The following is a 26,312-nucleotide window of genomic DNA, read 5'->3' as shown; positions in this document are numbered from 1 at the left end:
TACTCATTTATTGAGTCATTTCGTGTTAAATCAGACAAAATCCAGGAAAGTTGCTGCACTGTCTCAGATTTTGCTCAAAGTTTGTCTACATAATATTTAGGTCCTAAAACTGAGACCTGTAAAATATTTGTGTTAAACTCCAATGCCAATGAGAAGTATTATTCCTAGCCTGCCCAAACTTTCTATGGTGGAAGACAGACATGTTCTCGTTATGATTGGATCATTAAAAGTTTGTACTGCATGCTCATTAGTTTTATATAAGGCCCTATGGAAAAAAGTGCAAAACTGGTGATATTGAGGGTGTTGTAAACTCATGTTTTGTATCCACATGGCACCAATCATTATTTTGTCTGCAAATACAATACTTTATTAATGTTGAGCCAATAATTGAGGTCTCTGCAACACATGCACATGAAGATATTAAGGATAAAACAAGGTGTGTTTGCATTTTTTGGAAATGGTTATAGGACTAAATGGTATGTGGGGTAGCTAGTAGGAACACGAAAATCAACATGGGAATAGCCCAGTTTATAGTCATTTTGTGTATAAAGTGCCAATTGATGTACCATGTTTCATTCATGCACTTAGGCCTACTTACTCACTTACTTGGTTACATTGTATACATGTTTTCATTCTTGGCCAATGATTTCGAACAATGATTTCGACTCAATGTATTTATCTATGGTAGGCTACAATATTGCCAAATATTTTTCATGCCTTGGTTTTGAAACCCATTCTTGATATAGACAAGGTCTGAAGAAAATTTGAGACAGTGCAGCAACAACCTATCTGATTTGACACGCTTTTTGCTTTTATATTATTATGACCGCCGCGCAGCGAAGCGGTCATAATAATATCATTTTTTAATTATATTTTTTAATTATATTTTTTAATTATAATGTTTGTTTTTTTTCGCATGTCCACATTTCCGTCAAGGATTCCCGGGACACTGAAAGACCGGGGTACACGAAACTTGGTGGGCATGTAACCCCACATGGATAGCATGGAACCATCGTTTTTCGTTTTGATCTGTAGCCCCCCCACTGGACTGGACCCCCCGAAAGGAGGGTAGGGCAGACACAGTTTTCTGTGAATATCTTGAGAACCGTAGAGCCTAGGATGACCAATTTTTTCTGTATGTTTGCCTCCAGGGGTCATGTTAACCCATTCCATGTGCACACATGTGCATAAACAGATACACACGCACACACATACATTCACAGTAATCATATGACACATACTCACACAGTAGACATATGTACGCATGCATGCACATGCACAAACACACATACGCAGACAAACACACAAGCACGCACACACACACACACACCCACCCACACACATAAACATAAACGTGTGCACGCACACATGCACACAATTCAAGAATTTCTCAGAATTATGAACAGGCAAGATGGGGGTGGGGTTGTATAAAATCAATTTTACATGTGAAATCCATGAACTAATCATGTTTTGGTACTTGTTGTCTAGCAGATACCAGTGAGAATTGAGTGTGGATAATGCAATTTAGTGAGACAGTTAGAATCATATCAAGAATCTTTCAGCGTGATTTATTTTTGTGGAAAAAATGTGCTGGACTGGGCGGCGGTCATATTTTGTACCGCTCTGCGGTACATCTAGTTGTAGGCTTGTTACCCTACACCTCCTTTCATGTGTCTGTCAGCTCATGGTGTATGACGTTCCTGTGTGGTTGTTGTTATTCATTGTGAAGTCTTGTAGCTGCTATGTAGGCCTACCAGGTGTCAGTGGGGCCAAAAATGAATGTCCACATGAGTGGACAAAGGCTCTATTATTATATTCTATTAAACTATCATTTCAGGTCTCCCCCTCTTTTCTTGCTCATCCCATCACCGTACACAACCCTTTCATTTCATCAATTATATATTAGTCGTGTAGGCCTACCTGTATAAACCGTCCGCACATCAATGTTTCTCTGTGGTTATTCACCACAATTGAATTCAGGCTGAGAATGTAGGCTAAGCCGTTTTCTATGATCAGAAGTCATGGTTTGTGCATTTGTGCGTTCTGCTCCACCTCGACAGAGGGCAATAGAGGGCAATGTAACACTCTAAACAGTATAGGCTCAGTGAAAAAGTACAAAATTAAGTTGTTTGTTGCTTGGTGACGACCATACGGGGCATTATATTTCCTGTGTATGCATGCTGATGTAAACAGCTAGTAGTTAGACGAACTTCGAAATCTTACCTGTTAAAACATCATGATATCCAGTGTGATTGTAGTGATCTAGCAAGATGTTAGAAATAAAATAATTAGCATTTTACATAAGCCTAATGGATAGTTACATTTTTGTCAGGGTTGTTGGGAAAGGCAGCTATGGAGAGGTACATCTCGTGAAGCACAAAACAGACAGAAAACAGGTAAGTAGTGCTAACTTAGCTATCGTTCAGTTAGCTAGCTGTGGTAATGTTGCTTTTTCTGTAATCGGGGCGCATTGAGACAAACTAATGAAACTTTGTTGTATTTGGTAACATAGCACAACTGATAAGACAACCGATATGAAATATACTTTGTAAGTAGGGTTGTCTTAGAATTGTAAGCTAAGTTAACTGTTCGCTATAAAAGCCCACTGTCAAAATCACCCTAACGTTAGTTTTACCAAAGATCCTTGATAACTAGGTTCTAATCGCCCCGCTTCAACACTCTCTGGTTTTACCATAGACTGGTTTTACCTTGCATAATGACATCAGATTGGATTCTGTAAAACGAATAGAACCTAATACTAACATTATTAATAACTGCGCCTTGCAAAGATTTTGTAACACTTCTAATTGCAGCTGGCTAATGGAAATCTCACGTATAGCTTAGACTATAGCTTAATTTGTTGGTCAAACTGACAAATTAAATCAACCCCTACCCTAGACGCTGGCAGTTGGAAACGTCAGGACATTATGCAAACTTGATTTAACAAGAGAGGGTTAAATTGTCAGATAACCCAGATTTTGTGTAGCCTATTATACATGGTACTATCTCTTACGAAAAATAACTATCGTATAACTTAGTATTTTGGGACATACGTATATATAAGACTGTACTATAGGAACCATAGATATATACATATGTATAGAACCATAGACTGTTCTATATATACAGTCTATGTATAGAGCATTATGTCCAATATTCCAATATATGGTTTAATGTTCTGCATTATGTCCAATATTCCAATATGTGGTTTAATGTTCTGCATTTCTCAGTAGTAGGTCACTTTGATACTAAAAGTATGATTCTAGGTAATGACTGTATGATATCTGTACTTTTCCTGTGTATATCTGTGTGTGACTGTATTTAGAGATAAGCGGGAATATGACTTTGCAGTGTTTCACTGTTCTGCATGGCTGCGTCAGTAGCTATCTGCTCCGGATTGCCAGGCTGCCATTAATCAGGGTCTGATTCAGTGTAGTCCACGTGAGATGGGATGACCAACGCCATCTCCCGTCAGCCTGGAAGGATACTTAAACTCTAACTAATTTCCTTGTCTAGTTAGAGCAGCTGATGGATCTTTAGGTGAAGTCATGCTGTCTCTCCCTTGATGCACATCATTGTAAATAAACTCTGTTCCTGATTTTTTCATACTATTGGTCTGACTGGGTCTCTATTAAATCTATGGTATCAAAATTACCATCAATATCTATGATAGGAACACTAGAGGGTAAGGATATTACAGTATGGCGGTATAATAGAACATTATAGAAGTATTATCCCTATACACTACCATAGAACTACTAGAAATCTGATAGTATTACTATAGTTCTTTTTAGTAAGACCCCATAACCTGTAAGACGCCATGTACGTTATGACGATACCACCAGTTGTGTGTTTGCTGCTTTGTAAGCCATATAGTTTGTTCTACCCTCCCTTCTGTTTTTTTTGTTTTTGTTTTTGTTGTTGTAGTATGTCATAAAGAAGTTGAACTTGAAAACTTCCTCACGGCGTGAGAGGAGGTCGGCTGAACAGGAAGCCCAGCTTCTCTCCCAGCTTCGCCACCCCAACATCGTGACCTACAGGGAATCATGGGAAGGAGATGATTGTCAACTCTATATAGTAATGGGCTACTGTGAAGGTGGAGACTTATACCACCGGCTCAAGCAACAGAAAGGCGAGCTCTTACCTGAGAGACAGGTGGTAGAGTGGTTTGTCCAAATCGCCATGGCTCTTCAGGTACTGGCATAATTCAAGTGTCTGTGATAACACTCATGTCTGTAGCAGCTAGGACTATGTTCCAGATGAGTAACATTGATGTGAATTTTTGAATGAATTTTGAATGAATTGAATGAATTTTCTTTGCACAACTTGACATTGTTCAATTGATCTTTGTTCAAATTTCTTTATACTGTGGCAGTATCTGCATGAAAAGCGTATATTGCACAGAGACCTCAAGACCCAGAACATCTTCCTGACCAAGACAAACATAATCAAAGTGGGGGACCTGGGTATCGCCAAGGTTCTAGAGAATCAGAACGATATGGCAAGCACTCTCATAGGAACCCCATACTACATGAGTCCTGAGCTGTTCTCCAACAAACCTTATAACCACAAGGTAATGTCCATAGATCATTCTGACTGTACTGCACTGAAAAATAAAGTATCAGCTGCAATGATCAAATGCTCAGCTGCGGTATGTCAAATGTGTCTTGCATACGTTATCAGTTCCATAAGGATTTGATGTGTTTTTCTCTGCAGTCGGATGTGTGGGCTCTTGGTTGCTGTGTCTATGAAATGTCCACCCTTAAACACGCCTTCAACGCTAAAGACATGAACTCACTTGCATATCGCATTGTGGAAGGAAAGGTATGCCAATCAAACCTCAGCTGGAACTTTTTCTGTAAAAGTATCTTAATTGTAAAATGAAGCAGAAGGCATGCAAAAGGGTCTGCAACTGTTGCATGTCTACTAGTTATTGACTTACTTTTTCTCAGAGGAGTTAAAGTTTTTCATACACCTCCTTAAAGATTTACAGATCTCATGCTATAGGCTACTTCATGCAGGCTGGTTGGAATGCATAGGTCAAAAGTTCAGGCTAACAACAATTCTGCTGTTTTTTCCACTTCTGCTGCTCCTTTCACTGTTACTCTGTCTATCGTACCCCATTTTACCCCATGGTAATGTTGTGTGGTAATAATTTTCCTCCTTGTGACGCACCCAGCTTCCTCAGATGCCCAGTAAGTACGACCCTCAGCTGGGGGAGCTCATCAGGAGGATGCTGTGTAAGAGGCCAGAGGACCGGCCGGACGTCAAGCAGATCCTTCGGCAGCCCTTCATCAAGCAGCAGATCGCCATGTTCCTGGAGGCCACCAAAGAGTAAGTCTGCGTTCCAATTCACATACTTTTGTACTTACAATACCTAATATGAGTCAATGCACTTGTGCACTCATATTAGGTGCTGTAAGTACAGAAGTGTGCATATTGGAACGCAGCCTAAGGCTGGGCTGGACAGTGTCTTACAGGCCACTGCTGTTGACTGAATAACATAGTCTGCCTGTGATTGGGAAGAGAAGGCAGCATGACATATTTTGCAAAGGTCCAACTTCTTCACTATACTGCCTTTTTGCAGAGGGTACTTGAAAAGTTGTGGAATAACTGGGAGAATCTACTGAAATACATGCATTTACTTACTGCAATAACATTCTTGATGATAATCATATCTCATTGTAATTGTATTAATCTGGCTCTTATTTAGAAAAGCTGCCAAATCCAGAAATAAAGCCATTAAGAACAAGCCCAACAGTGGTGGATCTGTGATTGCGAGTCCGGTCAAAAATGATCTCCCTTCAGCGTTACCTCAGATCAAGTCCAACACAAGAGCGAAAAAGGTAGGGGTCATAGTTGTCTTTGTCATGCCCAGTCATTGTAGACACACAATCACATATGTATCAGTTGCCTGTTGAAGTCAACTTAATTTTAAAATTGCTTGAGCAAAGAACAGTGATAATTTAACATTTACCATCGCAACATTTATACAACTCATACAAATTATCATCATTGTTAACATGGTAACCTACCTTTCATGGTTACAATTCGGTCAGAAATAATGTTACTACAGAATGTGTTTCACATAATTGCACATGACAGTGTTATAATATAGTGTTATAACAACCTTTTGATGTTTGACAGAGAGAAGAGAACAATCCATCACATCACAGCCTACATGTATCAAATGGTGAACAAGAGAAAGCCTTATCAAAGATGCCTCTACCACCGAAATCTCCAACACCAGATATCCTCAACACAACTGGGCACTCCATAGCAACCATCAGTAATATTGACATTGCTATGCAACCACTGGAGTTTGAGGAACCAAAGCCTCGCAAAGTGAGGACGCCTAAGTCAGTGCCTGATCAAAAGCCTAATGTTGGCCTCAATCAGAAGCGCACAGTTAGTAAGAGGACCCCGAAACCTGATGCCTCTGCCCCTCAGCCTCACCCACGTAAGCTGGAACAGGATCTCTATGAGCGGGAAGAGAGGAGGGTATCAAATGGGCCAATATCACAATGCCCTGTTGCCTCCAACGTCATCCCAGCATCTGTGAACAAACACAAACCCTTAGCGGAAATACAGCCGCTTTCTGCCGATATGGACAGTAAAGAGGACACTGTAAAATTACTCCAGGAAGCCGCGCTGAACGTTACAACAACAGCTCCTCCAAGGATGCCAGATGCGGCGTATCTGGAGCATTATGAGCCTGAACTTGTAGCGGATGTCTTAGGGAAACACAATAGCCCCTCTTCCCCGGCCATCCAGGACATGAAAGATGACACAATGACACTTCTCAAAGAAGCTGACCCCAAACATGTTGAAGAGGCTCAAGTAAGATGTCACTACCTTGAGATGAGATAGAATGAGTTCTATCTTTAAGTTGTGGAGGTTTCAGATGCATGTTAGTACTTGGTATAGACTCATACATAGCTTTCTTCTCTTCATAGGGGACCTTGGAATCAACAGAGAAGCTCCTGGAGCCTTTTGTTCCAGTGCCAGTAATGGTAAGTCTGTGTTTTGTCTTATTCCACCTTAAATACCATTTGCTCCATTTGTTATCAATACCTTGACTATGGATACAAGAACATGAGGATAAAACTCAATTCATAGTCCCAGGCACTCAGATTCAGGCACTGAGATGATTATTCCGTTCTTCAGACAGGGCTCCAGACTAACTTTTTTTCTTAGGTGCACCAGCACAAAAGTTAGGTGCACCCACATTTTCAACCACATCGCATTTAACACCGCAGCAGGTTCACTTTTTTTCCTTAATTACTGTCCTATATAGGTTGTCCTATGACTTATGATTTACAATTCTACAAGAAAAGTAACTTAATGAAGTGTTGGTGCTTTAATTGCTTCACTGAGCTGAAATTTAAACTTAAAACATCTCAAGATGTATTAAATAAAAATAACAGTGAGTAAATGAACCGTGCACGTCTTTTAAGGGCTTCAAACTGCACATCTCATGGCTCAATGTTTTACATACTATCCTTCATGATCTTTAGGCCTTGGCTAAACCAGCTCGCCATGCTAGCATCTTCCATAGAAACGTATTTGAGCACAATTTAAAGAGATGTTCCAAGTAGCCTGGGGGATTTTTATGTGATTTTGCAATGATGATTGCAATAATCATTTGACAGCCCCACAATGCAATTTACTTTTTAATTTGAGTATTTTTACATTTTCAAGAAGAACATGGTTAATGCATAAACGAAATGGTAGGCCTATTATTATAGGCTATTGCAATGACTTGCCATGCTCGATCTAAATGTGTCCATTCAATTCACCGTACACAATGACCACAGTTATACATGCAGGGAATATTCGGGCTTTAAATGTAGCAGCGATATTCGGTTTGCGCCAAATACCGGATTAAATTGATTGATGCCATCAAATGAGTTTACACAACTCGTGCGCTAAACGAATATTGCTGTTGAAAACCGGGTTACTCCCTGCATGTAACTGCGGTCAATGACGCACTCCTTTTCGGCGATATCTGTATCTCTGTCGTTCGGTCGTTGTATGCATTGTTCGCAATTTTAAGACGTCTTTTCGTCTGCAATGACTCCTATAAATTTGGCGCAAGTGGCATTCCTGTACGTCGGGTTTACGTTCAAACTATTTTTCTGGTGAATAATTATTTCGGACTCAACTTGGTGAAGGGAAGTTTCACTAGGCCTATCGTAGGCAACGATAAACTTGATCATCATCTTGGACTACATCCACTCTGTTTATCTGACGGGTCTCTGACCTCCCCTCTCTCTCTCTCTCTCTCTCTCTCTCTCTCTGCAGCACACGCATTTTTAAATTTACACACAGGTACTGGGCCACGGCCAATCAGAGGGGAGGTCCCGCCCTTCACTATCTGTGATTTGTTTAAACCACGATATTGGCCAAATATGTGTCTGTTATCGAACCAAAGGTAGAGTTTCAATGCGGACGCTTTTTCCTCTCTCGAATAGCTGGTCGCACTTTTGAAAAATTAGGCCAAATTGGTCGCACTCTGGAGCCCTGCCAGAGAAAGACATCATGCAATTTGTACATTTATCAGTGGCCTGTGCTTCCTTTATATTACACCCAAAAAGCATAACAAAAAAAAGTATCACTCTAGCTCAGTGGTTCTCAAATTACGCGTACCCCTGGGGGTACGTGAAGGCACTCCAGGGGTGAGATTTTAAAATATACATATATTTAAAAAGTAGAATCCATGCAAAAATACTTTAAAAACAATTATTTAATAAATATTTCAGGAAAATATAAGTTCATAAAATTAATTTTATATTTCAGTAGGCTATTCAATTTCATTATCCTAAAAACGGATGGTTCAGGATGGTTCGACCCAACCTGTCACATGCCACCCGCCATCACCTGTCAATCACTGTCAAAACTCAAACGATGGAGTCGTGGTTGAAGCATAACGGTAATTCTTGTGCGCTGGTTAGGGGGTACTTGGCTGAAAAAATATTTAACAGGTGGTACATCACTGAAAAAAGTTTGAGAACCACTGCTCTAGCTGATATGAATGACAGCATCCACACATAAACTCTAACAATAACGACATGAAGAACGATAATCGTTGGGGATCACTTTCAGTGCGATTTTGAGAACAATAAAAAGCTGACAATCAGAATCCATTCAATTTTAGCCATCACAAGCATCAACTTGAGGAGAGACTTTCCTTATAATTATCTTTATAGTTATCATTCCTGGCATGAATGGCCCTTTTAATGGCCCTTGGCTGCCATTACCATTCTGGGGCACGTTTCCCAAAACCATAGTTGCTAAGTAAGTTGCAATGCAATTTCCCATTGCCAACCAACTAAGTTGCTAACAGGTTAGCAACAATGGTTTTGGGAAACGCACCCCTGATATGGAGATGTTTACAGTCTTGCGTTGCCAATGATCCCTCTCTTCTTGTGTGTGTTGGAACAGGAGCCTGTAGACTCGGCAGCTCTTCCCCCTGTCCCTGAGCGGGAGCCTCCTGTCCTTCATCGGCCCGTGGCTTCCTCGGAGCCGTCAAAGCCGAGGCAGCGGCGCCAGAGGAACAGGGAGTCAGGCCTGGAGGGTCAGCGCAAGGTGAAGCGACTGCACTCACTGTCATCAAGATATGAACAGAGATGTGGACACATCTGATGTTGTGTCCACAAAGGCTTTATACAGACAACCAAAGCATAGTTGTGACATGTATTAGGTGTCATACATGTTGTTATATTAGTGTCTGTGCTGTCTGGATTTTATACAACCCATGACCTTTATATGGAAGAGATAAGGGCACATTCTTACTCATAGTATTACTTTTTAGAAAGTCTCAACCAAACTCTGTGTGAAAAAAATTACAGAAAAGCATAGAAATGTGTAAGTCATCAACAGCTCATTGAGATGCGCTTATCTCTACTCTGTTAGGATAAAAAAGCTTCCAGACCCCTGCCACCCCCTCCTGTTGAGGCGTTATGTGCTCCTGTAATGGTGAAAAACAGAGTGCCATCTGAAGTAACACCTTCGGAGTCCTGCCCGAAGGACAGAATGACACCTGTCCCACTGGTAAGATAGCTCCCTAATGGGTACTTCCAGCATTTTTAAACCTCAGTCCTATTGTTAGATGTCTTTAGGTACTTTCATTAGGGACAAAAAGTCAGTATCCACTATGAGTGTGGGCTAACTTCAGACACTTATATTATACAATTTCTTTACTGAAACCTGAGATCCTGTCCATGTTGGCTGGCACTTAATGACATGTTTGGCCTTGACAGTGGTGAAAAAGCAGCTTACTTTGAAGATAGCATTGTCGGTAGCTGGCTAGCTAGTTTAATACTGAACAGATCTTTAACATTTCTGTCCCAAATGAAAGTACTTAAAGACATCTAACAACATGGTCTCAGGTCCAACAATGCTGGAACTTCCCTTTAAACCTAATTGAGATTCAATTATATTCAGTTCATACATTCAAATTGCATCAATAACTGGCATAATCTCAAAGCACTTTACAAAGTCCACAGTCCCCTACAACAGGCACTTGGGGAAGGGATGAAGCATGCCTCATATTTCCAGCTGTGCTAGAAGACGTTAAGCGCTTCACTTCAAACAGTCTCATTTCACTACGCTTGTTGATCTAAAAATAAAAAAATCACATGAATTGTTTGTCAGGATCGCCCACTGTCAGCACGAGAAAGGAGAAGACTGAGGCAGTCACAGGAACACCTGAATCAACCAGGTATATCCACACAGCTTCACTAAAATACCAGCTTAAGGTTCTTTCAGGAGAACTAGGATGCAAATGTGGGTATTTGGATTAGAACCAAATCATATGCTAACAGAAAGATCTCAGCCCTCTTAACAGTCTCTATTGATAGACTATTAATTAATATACCTTTATACACACAACTAATATACCTTTTTTATTACTGGGCAATTCCACGCAAAACTGTCACATCCATAACGCCAACTAAATACCATGACATTGTGTTGCCGTTATGGATGTGACAGTTTTACATGGAATTGCCCTACTACTATTTAATTTATTCTCTAAAGTTGAGCTAGGTCTTGAGCACAAGAAACTTCATTTTGATAAATCCTTTTCGAGTACACTACCGGTCAAAAGTTTGGGGTCACTTTGAAATTTCCATTCCACTCCATTATAGACAGAATACCAGCTGAGATCAGTTGCATTTTTTTTTTAATCAGGGCTGCAGTTTTCAGTTACATTATGTACAGAATTGCAAAAGGGTTCTCGGCTGTTGTAGAAAGAAATGGCTGATCTTAAATGCAATATCTACATTGCCCATTATCAGCAACCATTCATCCAATGTTCAACCATTCATCCAATACACATTCTGTATACTAATCTGATATCATTTTAAAAGGCTAACTGAGAAAACATTGGAGAACCATTTTGCAATTCTGTAAGCACATAATGTAACCTGAAAACTGCTGCCCTGATTAATAAAACAATGCAACTGATCTTAGCTGGTATTCTGTCTATACTGTAATGGAATGGAATGAAAATTTCTAAGTGACCCCAAGCTTTTGACCGGTAGTGTAGTGTACATGACAATAAACTGAACTTGAACCTAAGGTGAAGGTAGTCTACAGTGAAGAAAGGCAAAGTGCAATTGATATAACTCTGTTTGTTGACCTGGCCTGTTTTTGCAGTTGTACCGGCGATGAGAAGGGCGTCATATGATGTGGCTTTGCTGAGCTGTAAACAATCAGACCAGCCAGACTACCACAGGGCAGCCAGTGTATCCATGGAAACAAGCAAGGTAGCGCTCCGTAACCCTCATTGTCTGATTGAGCAGAGGCGTGGTATAACCGTTTGATTAGATGCGCTCCGCTGAAAGGTCATGTGTATCGTAAAACCAAATCCACCATGACAATATATCACTCAAGGATGTTTATTTATGTGACACAACAATTTGAATCCTATTAATATTCTCACATCACTTGTATGCTAAATTGTTACTCGGATGCAACTCAGCTATATCATTAATAACTCATTGATTGGGCCTTACTTCCTCACTATTTGAAGATGGAGGCTGAATTTTTAGTATGAACTCAGATCCAGCACTTAATGCCAGATGTGTCTTCCCAGAAACAGGACAGACACTCATGGCAGCGCTCAGACGAAGAAGAGTGCAACTCCTCCACCAGCTCCACTGACCGCTCCGAGGGGGACGGCAGGGAGGGGTAAGGGCTCGCGCTGACAGAATGGATGACAGCCATTTGTCCCAATATTCACGCTTGTGTCCTTGCACTGCTAAAGTGCAGTACTTTTGTAAAGTATTAAAAGGGAAGACAATGGACCCTTTCAAGAGAGTTCCATTATCAGCATCATAGTTGGCCCCACAAGACTTCCTTTTAAACATTCCATATGTTATCTTAAATGCAGAGGAAGTAAATTGGGGCCCAAATAGAACGTTCAAGCATTGTTTTTGTTTTTATTGTTGAAAGGGTCTATAGTTGAAGGAGTTTGAATAAAGTGGAATGTCTCAACATCTTGTCCACCCTCCCATGCCATTACAAATGTGGTTCCCATAGGGGTGCTGCAGATGTGCAAGGGTGCAAGTATGAGATTGAGCTTTACAGTGACTTATCTGACAGGGAAATGGTCCTTCAGCATTTTCAGCATCTGTGATTTTCCTGCAAATATATTGGTTACATTTCTTTAGCTTTGAAAGCTTTTAGAGGAAAACGTAGTCTTCTCTATGTGTTTAGGATTATCACCCAGAGCAAGATATTGATTGAATTTCCCCAGGTGTACAAAAATATTACTAAATGTTTTTTATTTATTCAATTCTTCAGGAAAAATGAATCCTGTGAAATGCAGGACTTGGTGCAGATGATGACACAAACATTACGAATGGATTCTAGAGATGCTGCCAGTGAATCAGATGGACCTAGACTAGGTTCTAGACCCCAGCCTGAGTTTAAGATAAACTATAAATATAAAGACACTCTGGTCCTCCATGGGAAAGCCATGGATGTGCAGGAAGACTTCCAGGTCAACGATTTCTGTGCAGGTTGGTGCTTTGTTTCACATGTTCATGTTGATTTTAGTAAAACATGGAAGAATAAAATCCAAGACATTATTTTACGAAAAGACTTGCAAACGCAAAACCAGATTTTGACTAGGTAAGGAGATAGTCAGAGTTGGTTTCAATGTCCTTCTCCACAAAGGTGATACATCTGGACCTGCCAAGATCAGGAGAGCTGTGGAACAGTTGCGGACAGACGTGGTGAAAGGTCTGGGGGTGAAGCTGCTGGACAGAGTTCTGGACATCATGCAGGAGGAGGATGAGGAGAAACGGGAGGTGAGTTTTCACAGCCTGGAAAGGCCAAAGACTCCGTGGTTGTTATCCTCATAGAGAACTTGGGTTTGTTGTGCTAGAGATATTGTGCGGTTTTCAGGAAGGATATGATTGAGGGAATAACTCACTGCTGTTCTACTAATTTAATGTACTGACTTCTTTCACAGCAACATCTAATGGAGGAAATGGGAGAAGAGAAATACAAGTCCTATGCTGTGATGGTTCACCAGCTGAAGTTCTTTGAGGATGTTGCATTTAAAGGCTAGGGCTACATAAGAGACAATCGGTCCTCTACTGATACATGGGATCACTCTGACCAGAATCATAGTCTGTTACAATCATTGTCCTGTATGTTAGGAACAGATTTCTCATAGTAGTACTGTTGTTTCACTTCGGTATTGAGAATGTTCTTGACCGAATGCAATTTTTCATTCATATTGGATATGCAATTGCAGCACTCTGACATGTTTTTTATACACTTAATGAACATTTTAATTAGATAATGACGTAAAGATTTGTTGTGTAAAAAACAAAAACAATGTTTAATTGTAGTTTTCCTAAAACCCTGGAAATCCTGAAAAGATATATCTAATATGTAAATAGAACATGTAGCCATAGTCTTATGGTAGATATTACAATTGAAGTTTTAAATAAATCTCATAAAGTATCTTTAAAGAGTGCAGTGTTCTGTATGAGGTGTCAGTTGTCTAAAGTCACAGACTTCATATGGAATGTAAAGAAATGTGATTTCTTTTATTTCAGTATCAGTATGTAATTTTGAATACAAATAGGCAAACTTTTACTATTATTAACTTTAAGATTCACATTTTGAATACAAAACTCGTGCTCAGCATTGACAGAAATGGGAATGGACAGTCTACTTGTGTTTCTTCTTCTTAAGATTCTCCTGAGGCTTCTCACGGCTGTCTCCTGATGTCTCGGGTAGAGCTGGTTGCCAGTTGAGGGGATTTTTGCGGTACATGGGCCAGGGGGGTAGGGTGAGCTGTGAGGATGACAGAGCATTTTAGGACATCATCTGGTAGATTTCTGCAACTTTTACCTGGTATTTAGTGAATGTGATTACCAAAGATTCTAGAATAGAGCTCTGTTCTAGAATCTTTGGTGATTACTACAATTATAGTCATAGCCATTTCTAAGAGATTAAAACCATGAAACAGAAATCAGAGACTCACCAGGCAGGACACAGCAAAACCTCCCAGAACTATGTACACAGTCCATCCAAACTGTTCAATGACAAAGCCGTATAAGAACCCAATAACCTGGGAAAGGGAAAAGAGATGAATGGATAAAACTGCATTAAATATAGGCTAGTAAATATGACTTGCATTATATTAAGATTATAAACATGATTTGATAACTTACCGCTGATACCAGAATGATCCCTTGAAAAATTTGTTCCGCTAATTTCTGGCCCTTGTAATCCTGAGGGGTGTTGAACACAAGTCAAACAGGCAACATACATTTTTTTTTTTAAATGTACAGGTTAGCAGCTACTCATTTTGTGAACTATAGGTGAACATGCTTAGGTTACATCTTGGATAACCAGCTGTCACAAACAAGCCTGGAAGAACCAACATTATTGTTTTGATGCATGTACTGGCTGCATTTCCACCGAAACCTTCCTTTTGATACATCTAAATACATACAATAAATAAAAAGTATCACTAAGCTCACTCGACAGCTAACAGCAAAGATGCTTTTAGGGTAACATCTTCAGGGTAACATCCGCTAGTGGGCTGTCTTAGCTAACGTTAGTTGGCGACTAAACAACAATGGTTCAGCGATTCTTTTTTTCATCATGCATGCCCATAATGTTCATTTTACAATTCTTACCATATGAGTTGGGATCGTTTTGAATATCGATAACATCTTGAATGAAATATCCTAAATACAACCGCTACACATAAAAATCATGCACTACTCTTCCTGTTTTAAAGAGCGTACGTATAATTTCCGAGGACCCACGGTCAGGACCTCGGTCTGAGGCTACTTTTTCCTGTGTTTTTAGAAAGCATGTTTACAACGTGGAGAGATGCCATCAACATGCTAAAATATATAGATTATGTGTATACAAATATTCGGTGAAATAATGTGGAATGCTACCTAAAATATGAATGTTATTTTAATCAGGCATTTATTTAGTCCGTTTTCCGGGCACAGGCCAATCAAGGTTAAGGGCGTGTTAAAAGTGGTCGAGAATATCTAAATCATACGGATAAGGCGTTGCTCTACTAATAAACCTAGCAATAGGTCCATTCGTTCATTTACAACTCAATCGTACCTCGACAGTTCGCAGCATCGGTCTTAAAAAAAACACATTGAAGGAACTGAAAACTTGTTGATGTTGAGTTGGCATTTTGGCTTTGAAGCTGGGGTCGTTTGTCGAACATCTCGCTGTGGCCAGGTAAGCATGGGGTTCCATCGTATTTCGGAACGAACGCTTTCATTCCCTACCCTCTGTTTAAAAAGCGTTGCACGGAAAAATAAGGTTCGGGTACAGGGTTAAAGACGATACTCGTTTTATTTCTGATCTTCAGCTAACGGTGTCCTAAGATGTTTTGATTGTTGGCTATCCGTTATTCATTGTATTGTTGTACTCATTTAAGATGAATACACGGTGAAACACGGTGTCTGTGACTAAGGGGGTGTACAGTCAAGGAGCAATGACAATGCGCAGAAGTAAGTACCTTCCCGGTCCACATGGCTGTGACTTTACAGTGTAGGCAAATGTAGACATAATTAAAACACATGCAATTACATTAGACTACTATTGGGTTCCCTAGTTAAAGGTAGGTCTAATTGATATACAATGTATTATGCTGCACACAGCTCCTGAACATTGTGGACGTTGTTTGCGCACATTTAGCCCGCTGTCATTTTCACTAGTTTATAACTAGTTTAATGATTCTGTGTAGACAGACACTCATCTAACCCACATTCTGTTGTTCTGGTTCTAATTATACGGAAGTCCTCATTTCAATGTATGTCTGTTTTTCTTTTTCAGTAAATGTGGCCATCCTCGTCCTGCTACTTGTTGCCTTTCTAATCGTATTGCAACGAAATCTCTTAAACCTCAATGACTTCCTGAGGCATGAAGGTCCAGGTAACCCTACTTTCACAACTCCAGCTGTACAATGTTTTCTCATTTTGAATGTTTTAATAAAGTCAATGTTTTGGGGGGCCCTTTACAGAGACAGCACCTGGTGCACTACTACCCTTTGAGCCAGATTTTGCTGCTAAGCACAAAGCTGATGGGACCAGGACAGGGCTTGAAATCCCAGTGGTCATCACGGCAGCTGAGGAGAGGTTGGGGGCTGCCGTGGCTGCTATGAATAGTGTGTACCGCAACAGCAAGTCCAATATCGTATTCAACATTGTGACCCTCAACGACTCTGTGGACCATTTGAGGTATGTGCTCTGATGTAGTGATGGAGTGTCCACATGCTAATGCTGGCACTCCTTTTTCATGCATCCAGGAAGTGTGACTGTTTTTTTTTTTGTCTTAATCTTTTTAGAGCATGGATGAGTAAAGCTGACCTCAAAGGCGTTAAGCATAAAATCATCACCTTTGAACCAAAGATTCTGCAGGGGAAGATTTCAAATGATCCCAAGAAAAGGGATGAGGTTAAACCGGTAAGACCAGTGTGGGAAATCTGAGAATTCTTTGTTCGCTTGTTTTATGTTGTGTTTGTTAGGGCTCAATTTCAAAACCTATAATGTCTCACCTCTCTTCTCAGCTAACCTTTGCCAGATACTACATGCCCATGTTTTTGCCCAGTGTGGAGAAGGCAATCTATTTGGATGATGACGTCATTGTACAAGGTTTGGTCAGCTTAATCCGTGCTATTGTAAACTGATTAAACACATGGTTCCTATTCATTTGTATAATCAAACGACACATACAGCGTCTTTGGTAGGTCACTTGGTAGTGCATATTTGTGGTTGACTGCCTTCATTTAGGGAAAATGAGTGGTTGAGCATTATTGTATATCATTTGGTCTTTTCATTGAAGGTGACATCCAGGAGCTCTTTGACACTAATCTGAAAGCAGGACATGCAGCTGCTTTCTCTGATGACTGTGACTCTGCCTCATCGAAGGGGATCGTCCGAGGAGCGGGTAATCAGGTAGATTAAAAAAAACGCAGTGACCATATCAAATACTGCACTCCATGTATCCAGATATAATGACCTTATATTGTGTTATCCCTGTAGAATAACTACATAGGCTTTCTGGACTTCAAGAAGGAGGCCATCAAGAAGCTTGGCATGAGGGCAGCCACGTGTTCATTCAACCCTGGAGTTATTGTGGCTAACTTAACAGAGTGGAAGACCCAAAACATCACTACCCAGCTTGAGCAGTGGATGGAGCGCAATGTGAAGTATGTCTAGGAAATATGACAAACAGCAGGTTACTTATTTGCATTCCATGCCTGATCAGTGTCGTCGTGTCATTGTGCCACATGGAAACCGCCACTGGTGAACACATGAACATAATCATTCTCGCTTTATGTAAACATATTTTTCATATTGTAGGCTGTTCTTTTGTATTTGTGATAGGAACAAATTACTCAAACCTTATAGCTTGAATGCAGAGTAAACTGGATATTGGCTGGCATGTTACTATTAGAACAGATTAGAATCAGTAATTCCCAATAGAATTATTAAGATTATCATTGTTGTCACTGGTGCCCGCCTTGTAACTTGATCTTGCCAGGTTGGTTGCCAGTTTTTTTTCTTCTTTTAATTATTAGTATTATTTCCCTTTCAGTAGTTGTCTTGATTCAGGATTTTTTTGGTGTGGCCCGTATGCTAACTTACAATATGCAGTTGTCTTGATGTACTTGAACCTGTTTTGTGCATGTTTTCACAGAAGTATGTACCGGTATACACTCCTGACTTTATATCTTGGTTACTATCTGGTTGATTGATCCACCAGCATTTCTTTAAAAAGAGCAGTATGCATCGGTTAGTGTCTAGCACTATGTGGGTGGGCTGCCTGAGGCTGTGACTAGCAGAGACACGATTGGTTTTGCTTTGAGGTTTTCTATTAAAAGAGATTCTGGGTTATCTCCAGTTTCATTCTGGAAGGAGTATGCTGTACACACAGGTTTGAAATCTGTATTCTTTTCTTCTTGACAAGAACGCCTTATTTATTTCTCCTCAGGGATGACCTGTACAGTAAAACTTTGGCAGAGAGCGTAACGACCCCTCCTCTTCTTATTGTCTTCTACAAGCGCTATTCAAGCATAGACCCATTGTGGCATGTCAGGCATCTTGGTAAGCAGATTTGTTTAAAATTTTAGATTTGTTTTTTATTACTAAAAAAATTAAGACATTTTTCTCCAAAGCATATAAGTGTACATAACACATACATATTCACAACAGTGAGAAATAAACTATTGTGCATAGTACAACAAAAGTGTACTAAAATATTACAATTAAGAAATTGTTCAAATGTGCTGTTCTGCTGACCTTTCCCGACAGGTTCAACAGGAGCTGCAAATCGCTACTCTGTCCAGTTTTTGAACGCAGCCAAACTCCTCCACTGGAATGGACATTATAAACCATGGGGGAGACGGTCTTCATTTTCTGATGTTTGGGACAAGTGGTACATTCCTGACCCATTGGATAAATTCCACCCCATTCGGAGACATTCTGAAGACAAATGAACTTAATAGGCAGACAATGCGGCACAGTTTTTGCTAGCGGTGTCCATTTGCTTGGTAGTCCGATCTCTCAGGCGTGGGGGATTTGGTTTGACACATTCCAGCTTGGGACACTGTGTGTTACCCAATGTCCCTTAGCTGAAAACCTTGGTTCAAATTTTCCAGATTCTTTCCAGCTGTTTGAAACTGTGCGCGCCTTTACCATTACTCGTGGAAACCCACTACAAGGTCCTACAGGGGCTGTTACACTAAAATAATGTGCATAGATATATAGATGTTACAAGTTGTGTGGAGATCACAAAATTACTACACTGATAAAAAATGATGGAATGCTGAAAGTGATGCTTGTATTCTTAGCTGGATCTATTCCAGTCTGAACCCTTTCTTGTGTTGCTTGCTTTCTACGGTGTTGACAAAGCCGGCGGTTTTAATGCAGTATTTGTTTGTTACAATAACAGTGCCAATATGAAATTGAACCACTCTCTGTAAGGTTTGCAAGCTGTTCCTCAGGTTCATATGCAGTTGATGTATATTTTTTAACAAAGCATGTTTACTGGCAAAACCAGTGGGTTTTTCAAATAGTGACATAAAAAGAGCAAAAGGTGGAAGCAATAAAGCAAAAGTATTTCTTAACATTTCCTCCAGTTCATTGACAGCCTTTTCCCATTAGAGTTTTACCCACAATGTTTCCATGAAACCAGACAAAAATCACAGCTCCAGTACCATAGAGTTGCATGAGAAGCTGAAGTTGTCCGAACTTGGCTGGTGCCAAACTGCTATTGGCTATCTGCATTCCATGGGCAGGGCTCAGTGATCGGTTCATTCCTGGAACCCTCCCATATTCTCTGAAAGCACATCTGACAAACTGCAGAAATCAAAACTTCTAGAGAACCAGAGGAATGGGGTATACAAAAAGAGAAAGATGGAAACTCAAAAGCAAGATTTATAAGTACGTCTTTGGGTTAAGACTCCCTTCATGTCATTGTTTTGGTCTAAACAAGGGGCAAGTTTTAATAGACGTTTAATAGTCATTTGTTTTTACATCAGCATATTTACAGTGAATGCACAATAGACCGACAGACCTTAAATACATTAAGGTCAACAGGAAGTTGACATTTACATTGACATGTAAAAAAAAAGGCCAAGCTCCAAGAGCTCAGATAAAGTCTGTGTTGAAGTCATATGCCTCGTCATCATTCTGCTGTGCAGAGGAGAGGTCCACATTGAAAGCAACCCGCTTAACCGCCGCCTTATGGGGTTCTGATGATGCTTTTCCTAAAAATACACAAAACATGTACTTGAGAAAACCCTGTACCTTACCGTGTGTTGCATCTTAAACCAAGGGGTAAACAAGTGCATGGGGACAATTCTCCAATGCAATCATGTACACACCTGTTAGTTTCTTCTGTTTCGTCTCCTCCTCCATCCCATCGTCTCCATGCAGCTCATCCATCTCAGCGGACTGAAATTTGGAGTGAAAATAGGCCTGTAAGTCACTCCACCACTTCATGCTCATTTCCACAGTTACTCAAACCACGTTGTTCCTACCTCCTCTGGCTCACTGCCATTCTCCATGTTCTCTGCATCCTCCTCCTCCTCCTGCACTACAGCCTTCTCCTCTGGGATCTCACTTTCATTCAACATCCCTGCAGTGGGACCCGTTGAGAGGAATCCTATGCTGCTAGCTGGGTTTGGGCACTTCACACCTACAGAGTTGCAGTTAACACAATAGTTAGTGGTCATCAGTAAATAATAACGAACGGTGCTACTGTAACTGAGAAATGTGTTGGACTCACTGTTAATAATTTCCTCGTTGCCGCTCTTTAGCTTGTCCATATCCAATCCCCCTTGCATCTCTGTTACCATAGTGTCTGACAGGTATGGAGGCAGGGGGTGATTGTCAGGTGGTTTGGAATGATAGCTCAGTTTTGCTCTGTGGAAAAAAGAAAAAAACACTTCAAGTTGAGATTGATAATAACAAACAAAATCAACCCATAATTGTACAAAAACCTTTTTGAGATAAGACCCGTGAGGGGACAACAATTCTGAATACTAAATTACATGCTCATGTTTCAATGACAGGCCAATTTATGCTTCAGCGAATGTCAGCCAACATTGTTTTGTCATGTAAGGAACCTGTTCATGTTTCACAGAACTTTTAATGACATTTTAAATCTGTTAAGAGGCAAAAAGACATTTGGATGATACCCCCAGACCTAGTAACTCACTGAGAGCACTGGCCATTAGCTGCAGCTACTCTAGTGAAGTAGCACCAATTTTGGTCGTTTTTCCCCCTATAGACAGTACTCATCAACATCCATGTAAAAATCGGCCAGATTTCTCCTTTAAAAGGAACCGTATGTAGGATTTTGGCCAAAACTGGTACTACAATCACTTTCAAAATACTGTAGAGCGGTGTACACCGCAGATGTGGTAACTAGAGCAGAGCTGGCAACCCAGATGCTGAAACACTACTGACTTTGTGATTACTAGATAGGTGGAGGGTGGCGGATCAGGCTAAAACACAAATATGTAAACATTAACATGAGTTGAGGGCTGCAACTTCACTTTTTTAAATGACGATATCCTGGCCGGACTACTGTTGTCAGTGATATAAGTATTTGAAATTAGCATGATTTCCTAATGTCTAGTGACAAATCAGGGCCATTTTATGATTAATTGAATTGCATTTCTTACATACGGTTCCTTTAATACAATATTGAGAAGCTCACCCTGTCCAGTCATTCAAAAATGTGGTGGCAGCCAATTCAGTGTTCAGGACACCACCTTTCAACAGAAATCCACGCTTCTTGGCAAAACATGTCAAAAATTCCACAGAATTTCTGTAGTCTGGAACATTATATTGCAGCATAATCTAGGAAAGACAAAAAAAACACTTAATCAAAGACAGGCAAAAAACATATCTGCACAAGGACAACAGGCAGACAACAAAGAGAGACACACATCTGTGCCGTGAAACTAATTTGATTTTACACACAGCTTGGTTCAATTCTAATGGGACAATTTTCCCACCAAATCCAAAGTCAGTCAGATAATAATGTCAGTGTATAATGGTCTCTGTGGGTCCCCTTAGGGCCTCACCTGCTGCTGGTCACACTGTTTCAGAAGAGTTCGAACAGCCTCTAAAGAGCTTTCCTCCTTCTCCTCAACCTGCAGACTTCTGAGCGCCATGGACACCGGAGAGTTTGAAGGTGTCGCAATTATTCCAGGACTGTCAATCATCTTGACAGTTTTGGAGATGTGCACCTCCTGCATGCACCTAAAAAAGGTGAAAGTCACAATCAGCTCCAAAGCCACAACACAAACCTCAAAACACAAAACTTGAATTCAGGAACACTGGGGACTTTTTGAAGCTCAGGGTTGGATTGAATGTAGACTCCATGGTCTTTGTCAGATCTTCAAGTTCATCACGCTTCAAAACTAGCCCTACATTTATTAATGAGTGTCCATAAAGCTTCAGGACTCACTTGGTCAGTCCTCGCTGAACTCCAGCGTGGCAAGCCCGCAGACCTTTCAGGCTGTTGATCAGACTGCTCTTCCCTGTACTGGGGAAGCCTGGGAGAACACATAACGAGTTTAAGCAGAGGTGTGAGAATACAAGTCTTTACAGAATATCATGGACCAGTTTCCCCATACATAGATTACACCTAATCCTGAACAAAAAGAAATCTCAATTTAAAATCTTAATTGGAAGAATTAGATTTTATCTTTGGATTAATCCATGTGAGGAAAACTGGCCGCAAAACAGTAAAGGCAAGATGAGGATCAGAGTTGGATTATTTTGTCCCCATATAGAGGTCAGTTAAGCATGAGTTCCTCATTTCTCATCCGCCACTACTAGCTAACATTCTACACAAATACCACAAACACAGCATTAAAGGATTCTGGAATAGAAGGCTGACTTACCGACAATACCCACTTTGAGCATGCTCTCTGTGTTGAGTGTTGTGGCATATTCCCCGAGCACCTCCAGGAGAGATGTGTGACCTAATGCAGTCCCTGCTCTGGAGTGATCCACTCCATTTGCCATGCGTCTCCTCCGCTTCTCCTCCTGTCACATTCACATCACTGTTAAGCATTTTAATCTCAAGTGAAGTACTAAAACTGTTCATGATATGCGGGGTTAGACAGGAAGGAAAACAACACGGTAATCTCACCATGACAAGGCAGATGTGTCAAAATGTAGTCTGGACTTGACTAATCTGTACTTACTACTGTTCGGTCTTGAAGCTGTGTGGATGCCTTGAACACAAAGGTTGGACACTCCAATTGAAGATACTCCAGCCACTTTTTCAGGTTGTCTTTCGGTACAAGGTCTGGTGAGACACAAGTTTTGTCTTAGAACCTCATTGCAAAACTATTCATTGGCAAAACTGTCAGCAATAATAATAATAATAATAATAATAATAATAATAATAAAAAAACTTCTGGAACTACATTTTCATCAGAACACTACAATGTAAAATTGCATACCTATTTTGTTTAACACAAACATCAGCTTCTTCTTGCCCTCATGTTTCAACACAGCCTCCTCAAGCTCAGGACACCGACAACCAAGAGGGTCTCTGGCATCAAGGACCTCTACTAGGATATCAGACGCTTCAATCACCTGAAAATAACCACAAGGCCATCAATGCCAGGCTTGAGAGAATAAATTACCTTCACTTATTGACAAGAATTTTGAACAAACTCTACACTCTTCAATAGAATAATTTATTACACAGCTCTTCATAATTCTCCATTCACTTGGGCCTTCCCAATGTTCGGAGGTCTGATAATTTTGAATGACAGACCATTGCTATGTATACCAGTCAAGGAAAATGGGTTTTATGCCTCTGATTCATGTCTTTCATATAAATCCACGAGTAGGCTATTTGACTCATTTATTGCAATGGAATTTTATTGAAAGTTAGCAAGTTAGATGTTGCTACACAACACGAGGAATTGTGGGGCAGCCGTGGCCTACTGGTTAGCGCTTCGGACTTGTAACCGGAGGGTTGCCGGTTCGAACCCCGACCAGTAGGCACGGCTAAAGTGCCCTTGAGCAAGGCACCTAACCCCTCACTGCTCCCCGGGCCCCGCTCTTCTTGCAGGTAGCTCACTGCACCGGGATTAGTGTGTGCTTCACCTCACTGTGTGCTGAGTGTGTTTCACTAATTCACGGATTGGGATAAATGCAGAGACCAAGTTTCCCCTCACGGGATCAAAAGAGAATATATATACTTATACTTAAATTGTCACGTTCTGTTTGTGTGGCAAACTATTTGTTTTTCTCAGCAGAAGCCACGAAACGGTAACAAAATAATTTTAAAAGACCCATTTGTGTTAAGTTTCCTGACTCGTTTTAGCCGTGTAATGAGTAGCCGTGTAATGAGCGGGATAATGTCTTGTCCTCCGCTCCGCATCGGGGCCCTGCTCACCCTGTCGGAACTTATTTTCCAAAAATGACCGGCGGACAACACATTATCCCTTACATAGGAAAAAAGGAAACTCAATTAACCTTGTTCAGTTCTTTGCAACGGAACCTCTTGGCGCTTTTGTTTGTCCCTGTAGTGGACTTTTTCTGCTGCTGCTTGGTCTTCTTATCCTGCAAGAAGACAGTGGTTACAGAGTAAGCCAGAAAGATTAAAAAAAATAATACACTCACACTCATTGTGTGACACAATGACTTTGAGGTCACTCTGCTTGATGCGACTGCTTTGTCACCTTTTTCTGTTTTTTGGCCTTGGGCTCTGTTTCAGCTTTAGCAGCCTCTTTCTCCTTCTTCCTTTTCTGGGCCTTTTCAGTTTGCTTGGCAACCCGATTCTGTTCTTTCAGCTCTTCAAGCTGTTAGGGGCATAAGCAATGTTTTCATTATTTCAATTATCTAGCCAGCACTCAGTGCATATCACTGCACATCATTGCACATGGGGTTGTGATGCTACCATGGTAAATGCACTTACCTGTAGTTTTCTCTGTTCAGCCTCCCTCAGAATCTCCTCTTTGAAAGGTGCGCTGTTTGGTACTCCAATATCCTTCTTGACACGTTTGCTTATCCCCTTCTTTTTGGCCTCTTTCCGTAGTTTTCGGGTATGTTCTCGGACCTAGTGGAAAGAAGTTAAAAAGGGAACAACACTGTAACTACAAGAACAGAACATGTATTTAAAACCCATTTCTCCAATTTTCCCCATACATAGATTACACCTTAACTTCTAACAATCTTTATTGGAAAAATTAGTCTTGGACTAATCTTAATCCATGTGTGGGAAAACTGGTCATAAAACAGTAAAGGCAAGATGATGATCAGAGTTGGATTATTTTGTCCCCATATAGAGGTCAGTCAATCATGAGTTCCTCATTTCTCATCTGCCACTACTAGGTTACATTCTACACAAATTAAACTCAAATATCACATACAACACAACACAGATTCAGTGAAAATGTCTGAGTTTGAATAAGTCTACTTAAACTACATCACTTATTAGTAATGATAGTATTGCCCTCCACCATGGACAACTGTAAATCAGCACTCTACCCTATTTTGCCTCAGCTTCAGGTCACTTCATAGTCATATGTTCATCATACATAAGACAGATCATGGAAGCTGTTTTTTTAAACTACTCCACAAGTGACGGTACACAATATCCTCGTGCTATAGTACACATAGGAAATAATCAAGAGCCTGTAATATTTAACTTTAACCAATTTAAATTCGATACATTGAACCAGTAATGTAACAGCTTGTGTAAAAAAAGAAGACGAGTGAACACTGAGGAAAAACACTATATTTGTGTAAAATTACGTTTTTAAGCCGACACAAACATACTCAATGAGTGCATGTGGAATACTGTTATACGTTCGCTAGCATGGGAAGCCTAGTGAACATGACCTTACCTTTTTCTGAATTTTAAAACGCTTCGCACAGGATAAGCGCTTACTTGCTTTCTTCAACTCTGTAGGCAAAAGTCAATAATATGAAAAATATCAGTGATTATCTAATTGGGTTACGAATGTACATGAGCTAACATTGAACAGGGGTTAGTAAACCATTGCGTGTCTAGCGTGGAGTTACGCCGACCAACTTGGTTATTAAAAACACCAACTAATAACAATCAAAGGCAACAACACCAATCGGAACTTGAAAGGACACATTGTAGCAGCTATGATTAAACACAACAATTACTGCAATATACATGTTTACACTTACTCGGGCGTTTCATTTTGTTGATATGCGTAGACACACAGGAGAGTTGGGCTCCTTGTCTGCACGTGGATTTTGGCGAGGAAGTGAGCTAGCCTGTGTTTCGAG

General features: G+C 40.4%; 4 protein-coding genes and 1 non-coding gene across 6 annotated transcripts; 2 read left to right on the top strand and 3 right to left on the bottom strand.

Moving 5' to 3' along the window:
• Window positions 1-2,157: 2,157 nt before the first annotated feature.
• Window positions 2,158-13,985, top strand: nek4 (NIMA-related kinase 4). 2 transcript variants are annotated; one of them, XM_048255677.1, is made up of 16 exons: window positions 2,158-2,396; window positions 3,928-4,194; window positions 4,376-4,573; window positions 4,717-4,824; window positions 5,180-5,334; window positions 5,714-5,846; window positions 6,148-6,840; window positions 6,957-7,013; window positions 9,445-9,588; window positions 9,916-10,053; window positions 10,657-10,723; window positions 11,662-11,771; window positions 12,107-12,195; window positions 12,811-13,028; window positions 13,186-13,319; window positions 13,484-13,985. In XM_048255677.1, exons 1-16 carry the CDS (start codon window positions 2,310-2,312, stop codon window positions 13,580-13,582), a joined length of 2,697 nt encoding a protein of 898 aa, XP_048111634.1. In that variant the 5' UTR covers window positions 2,158-2,309; the 3' UTR covers window positions 13,583-13,985. The 2 variants fall into 2 exon arrangements, with proteins under 2 accessions (XP_048111634.1, XP_048111633.1); XM_048255676.1 differs by having other exon boundaries at window positions 12,101-12,195.
• A 58-nt stretch (window positions 13,986-14,043) lies between these two features.
• spcs1 (signal peptidase complex subunit 1) lies at window positions 14,044-15,317 on the bottom strand. Its single transcript, XM_048255680.1, has 4 exons — window positions 15,171-15,317; window positions 14,700-14,759; window positions 14,510-14,596; window positions 14,044-14,319 (listed from the first exon to the last, which is right to left on the bottom strand). The coding sequence occupies exons 1-4, from the start codon at window positions 15,204-15,206 to the stop codon at window positions 14,194-14,196; spliced, it is 309 nt and encodes a 102-aa protein (XP_048111637.1). The 5' UTR covers window positions 15,207-15,317; the 3' UTR covers window positions 14,044-14,193.
• Window positions 15,318-15,565: 248 nt separating this feature from the next.
• Window positions 15,566-19,636, top strand: glt8d1 (glycosyltransferase 8 domain containing 1). The gene is made up of 10 exons (XM_048255679.1): window positions 15,566-15,741; window positions 15,944-16,016; window positions 16,342-16,440; window positions 16,529-16,745; window positions 16,853-16,970; window positions 17,075-17,159; window positions 17,350-17,462; window positions 17,550-17,716; window positions 18,502-18,614; window positions 18,822-19,636. The coding sequence occupies exons 2-10, from the start codon at window positions 16,001-16,003 to the stop codon at window positions 19,004-19,006; spliced, it is 1,113 nt and encodes a 370-aa protein (XP_048111636.1). The 5' UTR covers window positions 15,566-15,741; window positions 15,944-16,000; the 3' UTR covers window positions 19,007-19,636.
• Window positions 19,637-20,001: 365 nt separating this feature from the next.
• gnl3 (guanine nucleotide binding protein-like 3 (nucleolar)) lies at window positions 20,002-26,311 on the bottom strand. The gene is made up of 15 exons (XM_048255678.1): window positions 26,211-26,311; window positions 25,898-25,956; window positions 24,967-25,107; window positions 24,731-24,850; window positions 24,525-24,611; window positions 23,498-23,633; window positions 23,237-23,340; window positions 22,931-23,075; window positions 22,492-22,579; window positions 22,106-22,283; window positions 21,736-21,878; window positions 20,800-20,936; window positions 20,552-20,709; window positions 20,396-20,465; window positions 20,002-20,278 (listed from the first exon to the last, which is right to left on the bottom strand). The coding sequence occupies exons 1-15, from the start codon at window positions 26,221-26,223 to the stop codon at window positions 20,160-20,162; spliced, it is 1,698 nt and encodes a 565-aa protein (XP_048111635.1). The 5' UTR covers window positions 26,224-26,311; the 3' UTR covers window positions 20,002-20,159.
• LOC125302735 lies at window positions 22,369-22,445 on the bottom strand. Its single transcript, XR_007194964.1, has one exon. It is a non-coding gene; the product is annotated as a small nucleolar RNA SNORD69 (small nucleolar RNA).
• Window position 26,312: the final 1 nt, after the last annotated feature.

The sequence above is a fragment of the Alosa alosa genome, chromosome 10 (genome assembly GCF_017589495.1).
Source record: "Alosa alosa isolate M-15738 ecotype Scorff River chromosome 10, AALO_Geno_1.1, whole genome shotgun sequence".
Lineage (NCBI taxonomy): Eukaryota > Metazoa > Chordata > Actinopteri > Clupeiformes > Clupeidae > Alosa > Alosa alosa.
The sequence above is the reverse complement of the archived record's forward strand: the minus strand, read 5'-3'. Positions and strand labels throughout refer to the sequence as shown.

Excerpts from the sequence above, each read along its gene's own strand:
- nek4 (XM_048255676.1), top strand. The coding sequence starts at position 2,310 with ATGGATAGTTACATTTTTGTCAGGGTTGTTGGGAAAGGCAGCTATGGA. Across the intron at positions 11,772-12,100 it reads TATCCATGGAAACAAGCAAG|AAACAGGACAGACACTCATG; the intron begins GTAGCGCTCCGT and ends GTGTCTTCCCAG. Across the intron at positions 12,196-12,810 it reads GAGGGGGACGGCAGGGAGGG|GAAAAATGAATCCTGTGAAA; the intron begins GTAAGGGCTCGC and ends TCAATTCTTCAG.
- spcs1 (XM_048255680.1), bottom strand. The coding sequence starts at position 15,206 with ATGTTATCGATATTCAAAACGATCCCAACTCATATG. Across the intron at positions 14,760-15,170 it reads AAACGATCCCAACTCATATG|GATTACAAGGGCCAGAAATT; the intron begins GTAAGAATTGTA and ends AACACCCCTCAG. Across the intron at positions 14,320-14,509 it reads GTTTTGCTGTGTCCTGCCTG|CTCACCCTACCCCCCTGGCC; the intron begins GTGAGTCTCTGA and ends TCATCCTCACAG.
- glt8d1 (XM_048255679.1), top strand. Across the intron at positions 16,441-16,528 it reads CCTGAGGCATGAAGGTCCAG|AGACAGCACCTGGTGCACTA; the intron begins GTAACCCTACTT and ends GGCCCTTTACAG. Across the intron at positions 17,160-17,349 it reads TGATGACGTCATTGTACAAG|GTGACATCCAGGAGCTCTTT; the intron begins GTTTGGTCAGCT and ends TTTTCATTGAAG.
- gnl3 (XM_048255678.1), bottom strand. Across the intron at positions 24,851-24,966 it reads CTGAACAGAGAAAACTACAG|CTTGAAGAGCTGAAAGAACA; the intron begins GTAAGTGCATTT and ends TGCCCCTAACAG. Across the intron at positions 22,580-22,930 it reads GCTCAAAGTGGGTATTGTCG|GCTTCCCCAGTACAGGGAAG; the intron begins GTAAGTCAGCCT and ends GTGTTCTCCCAG.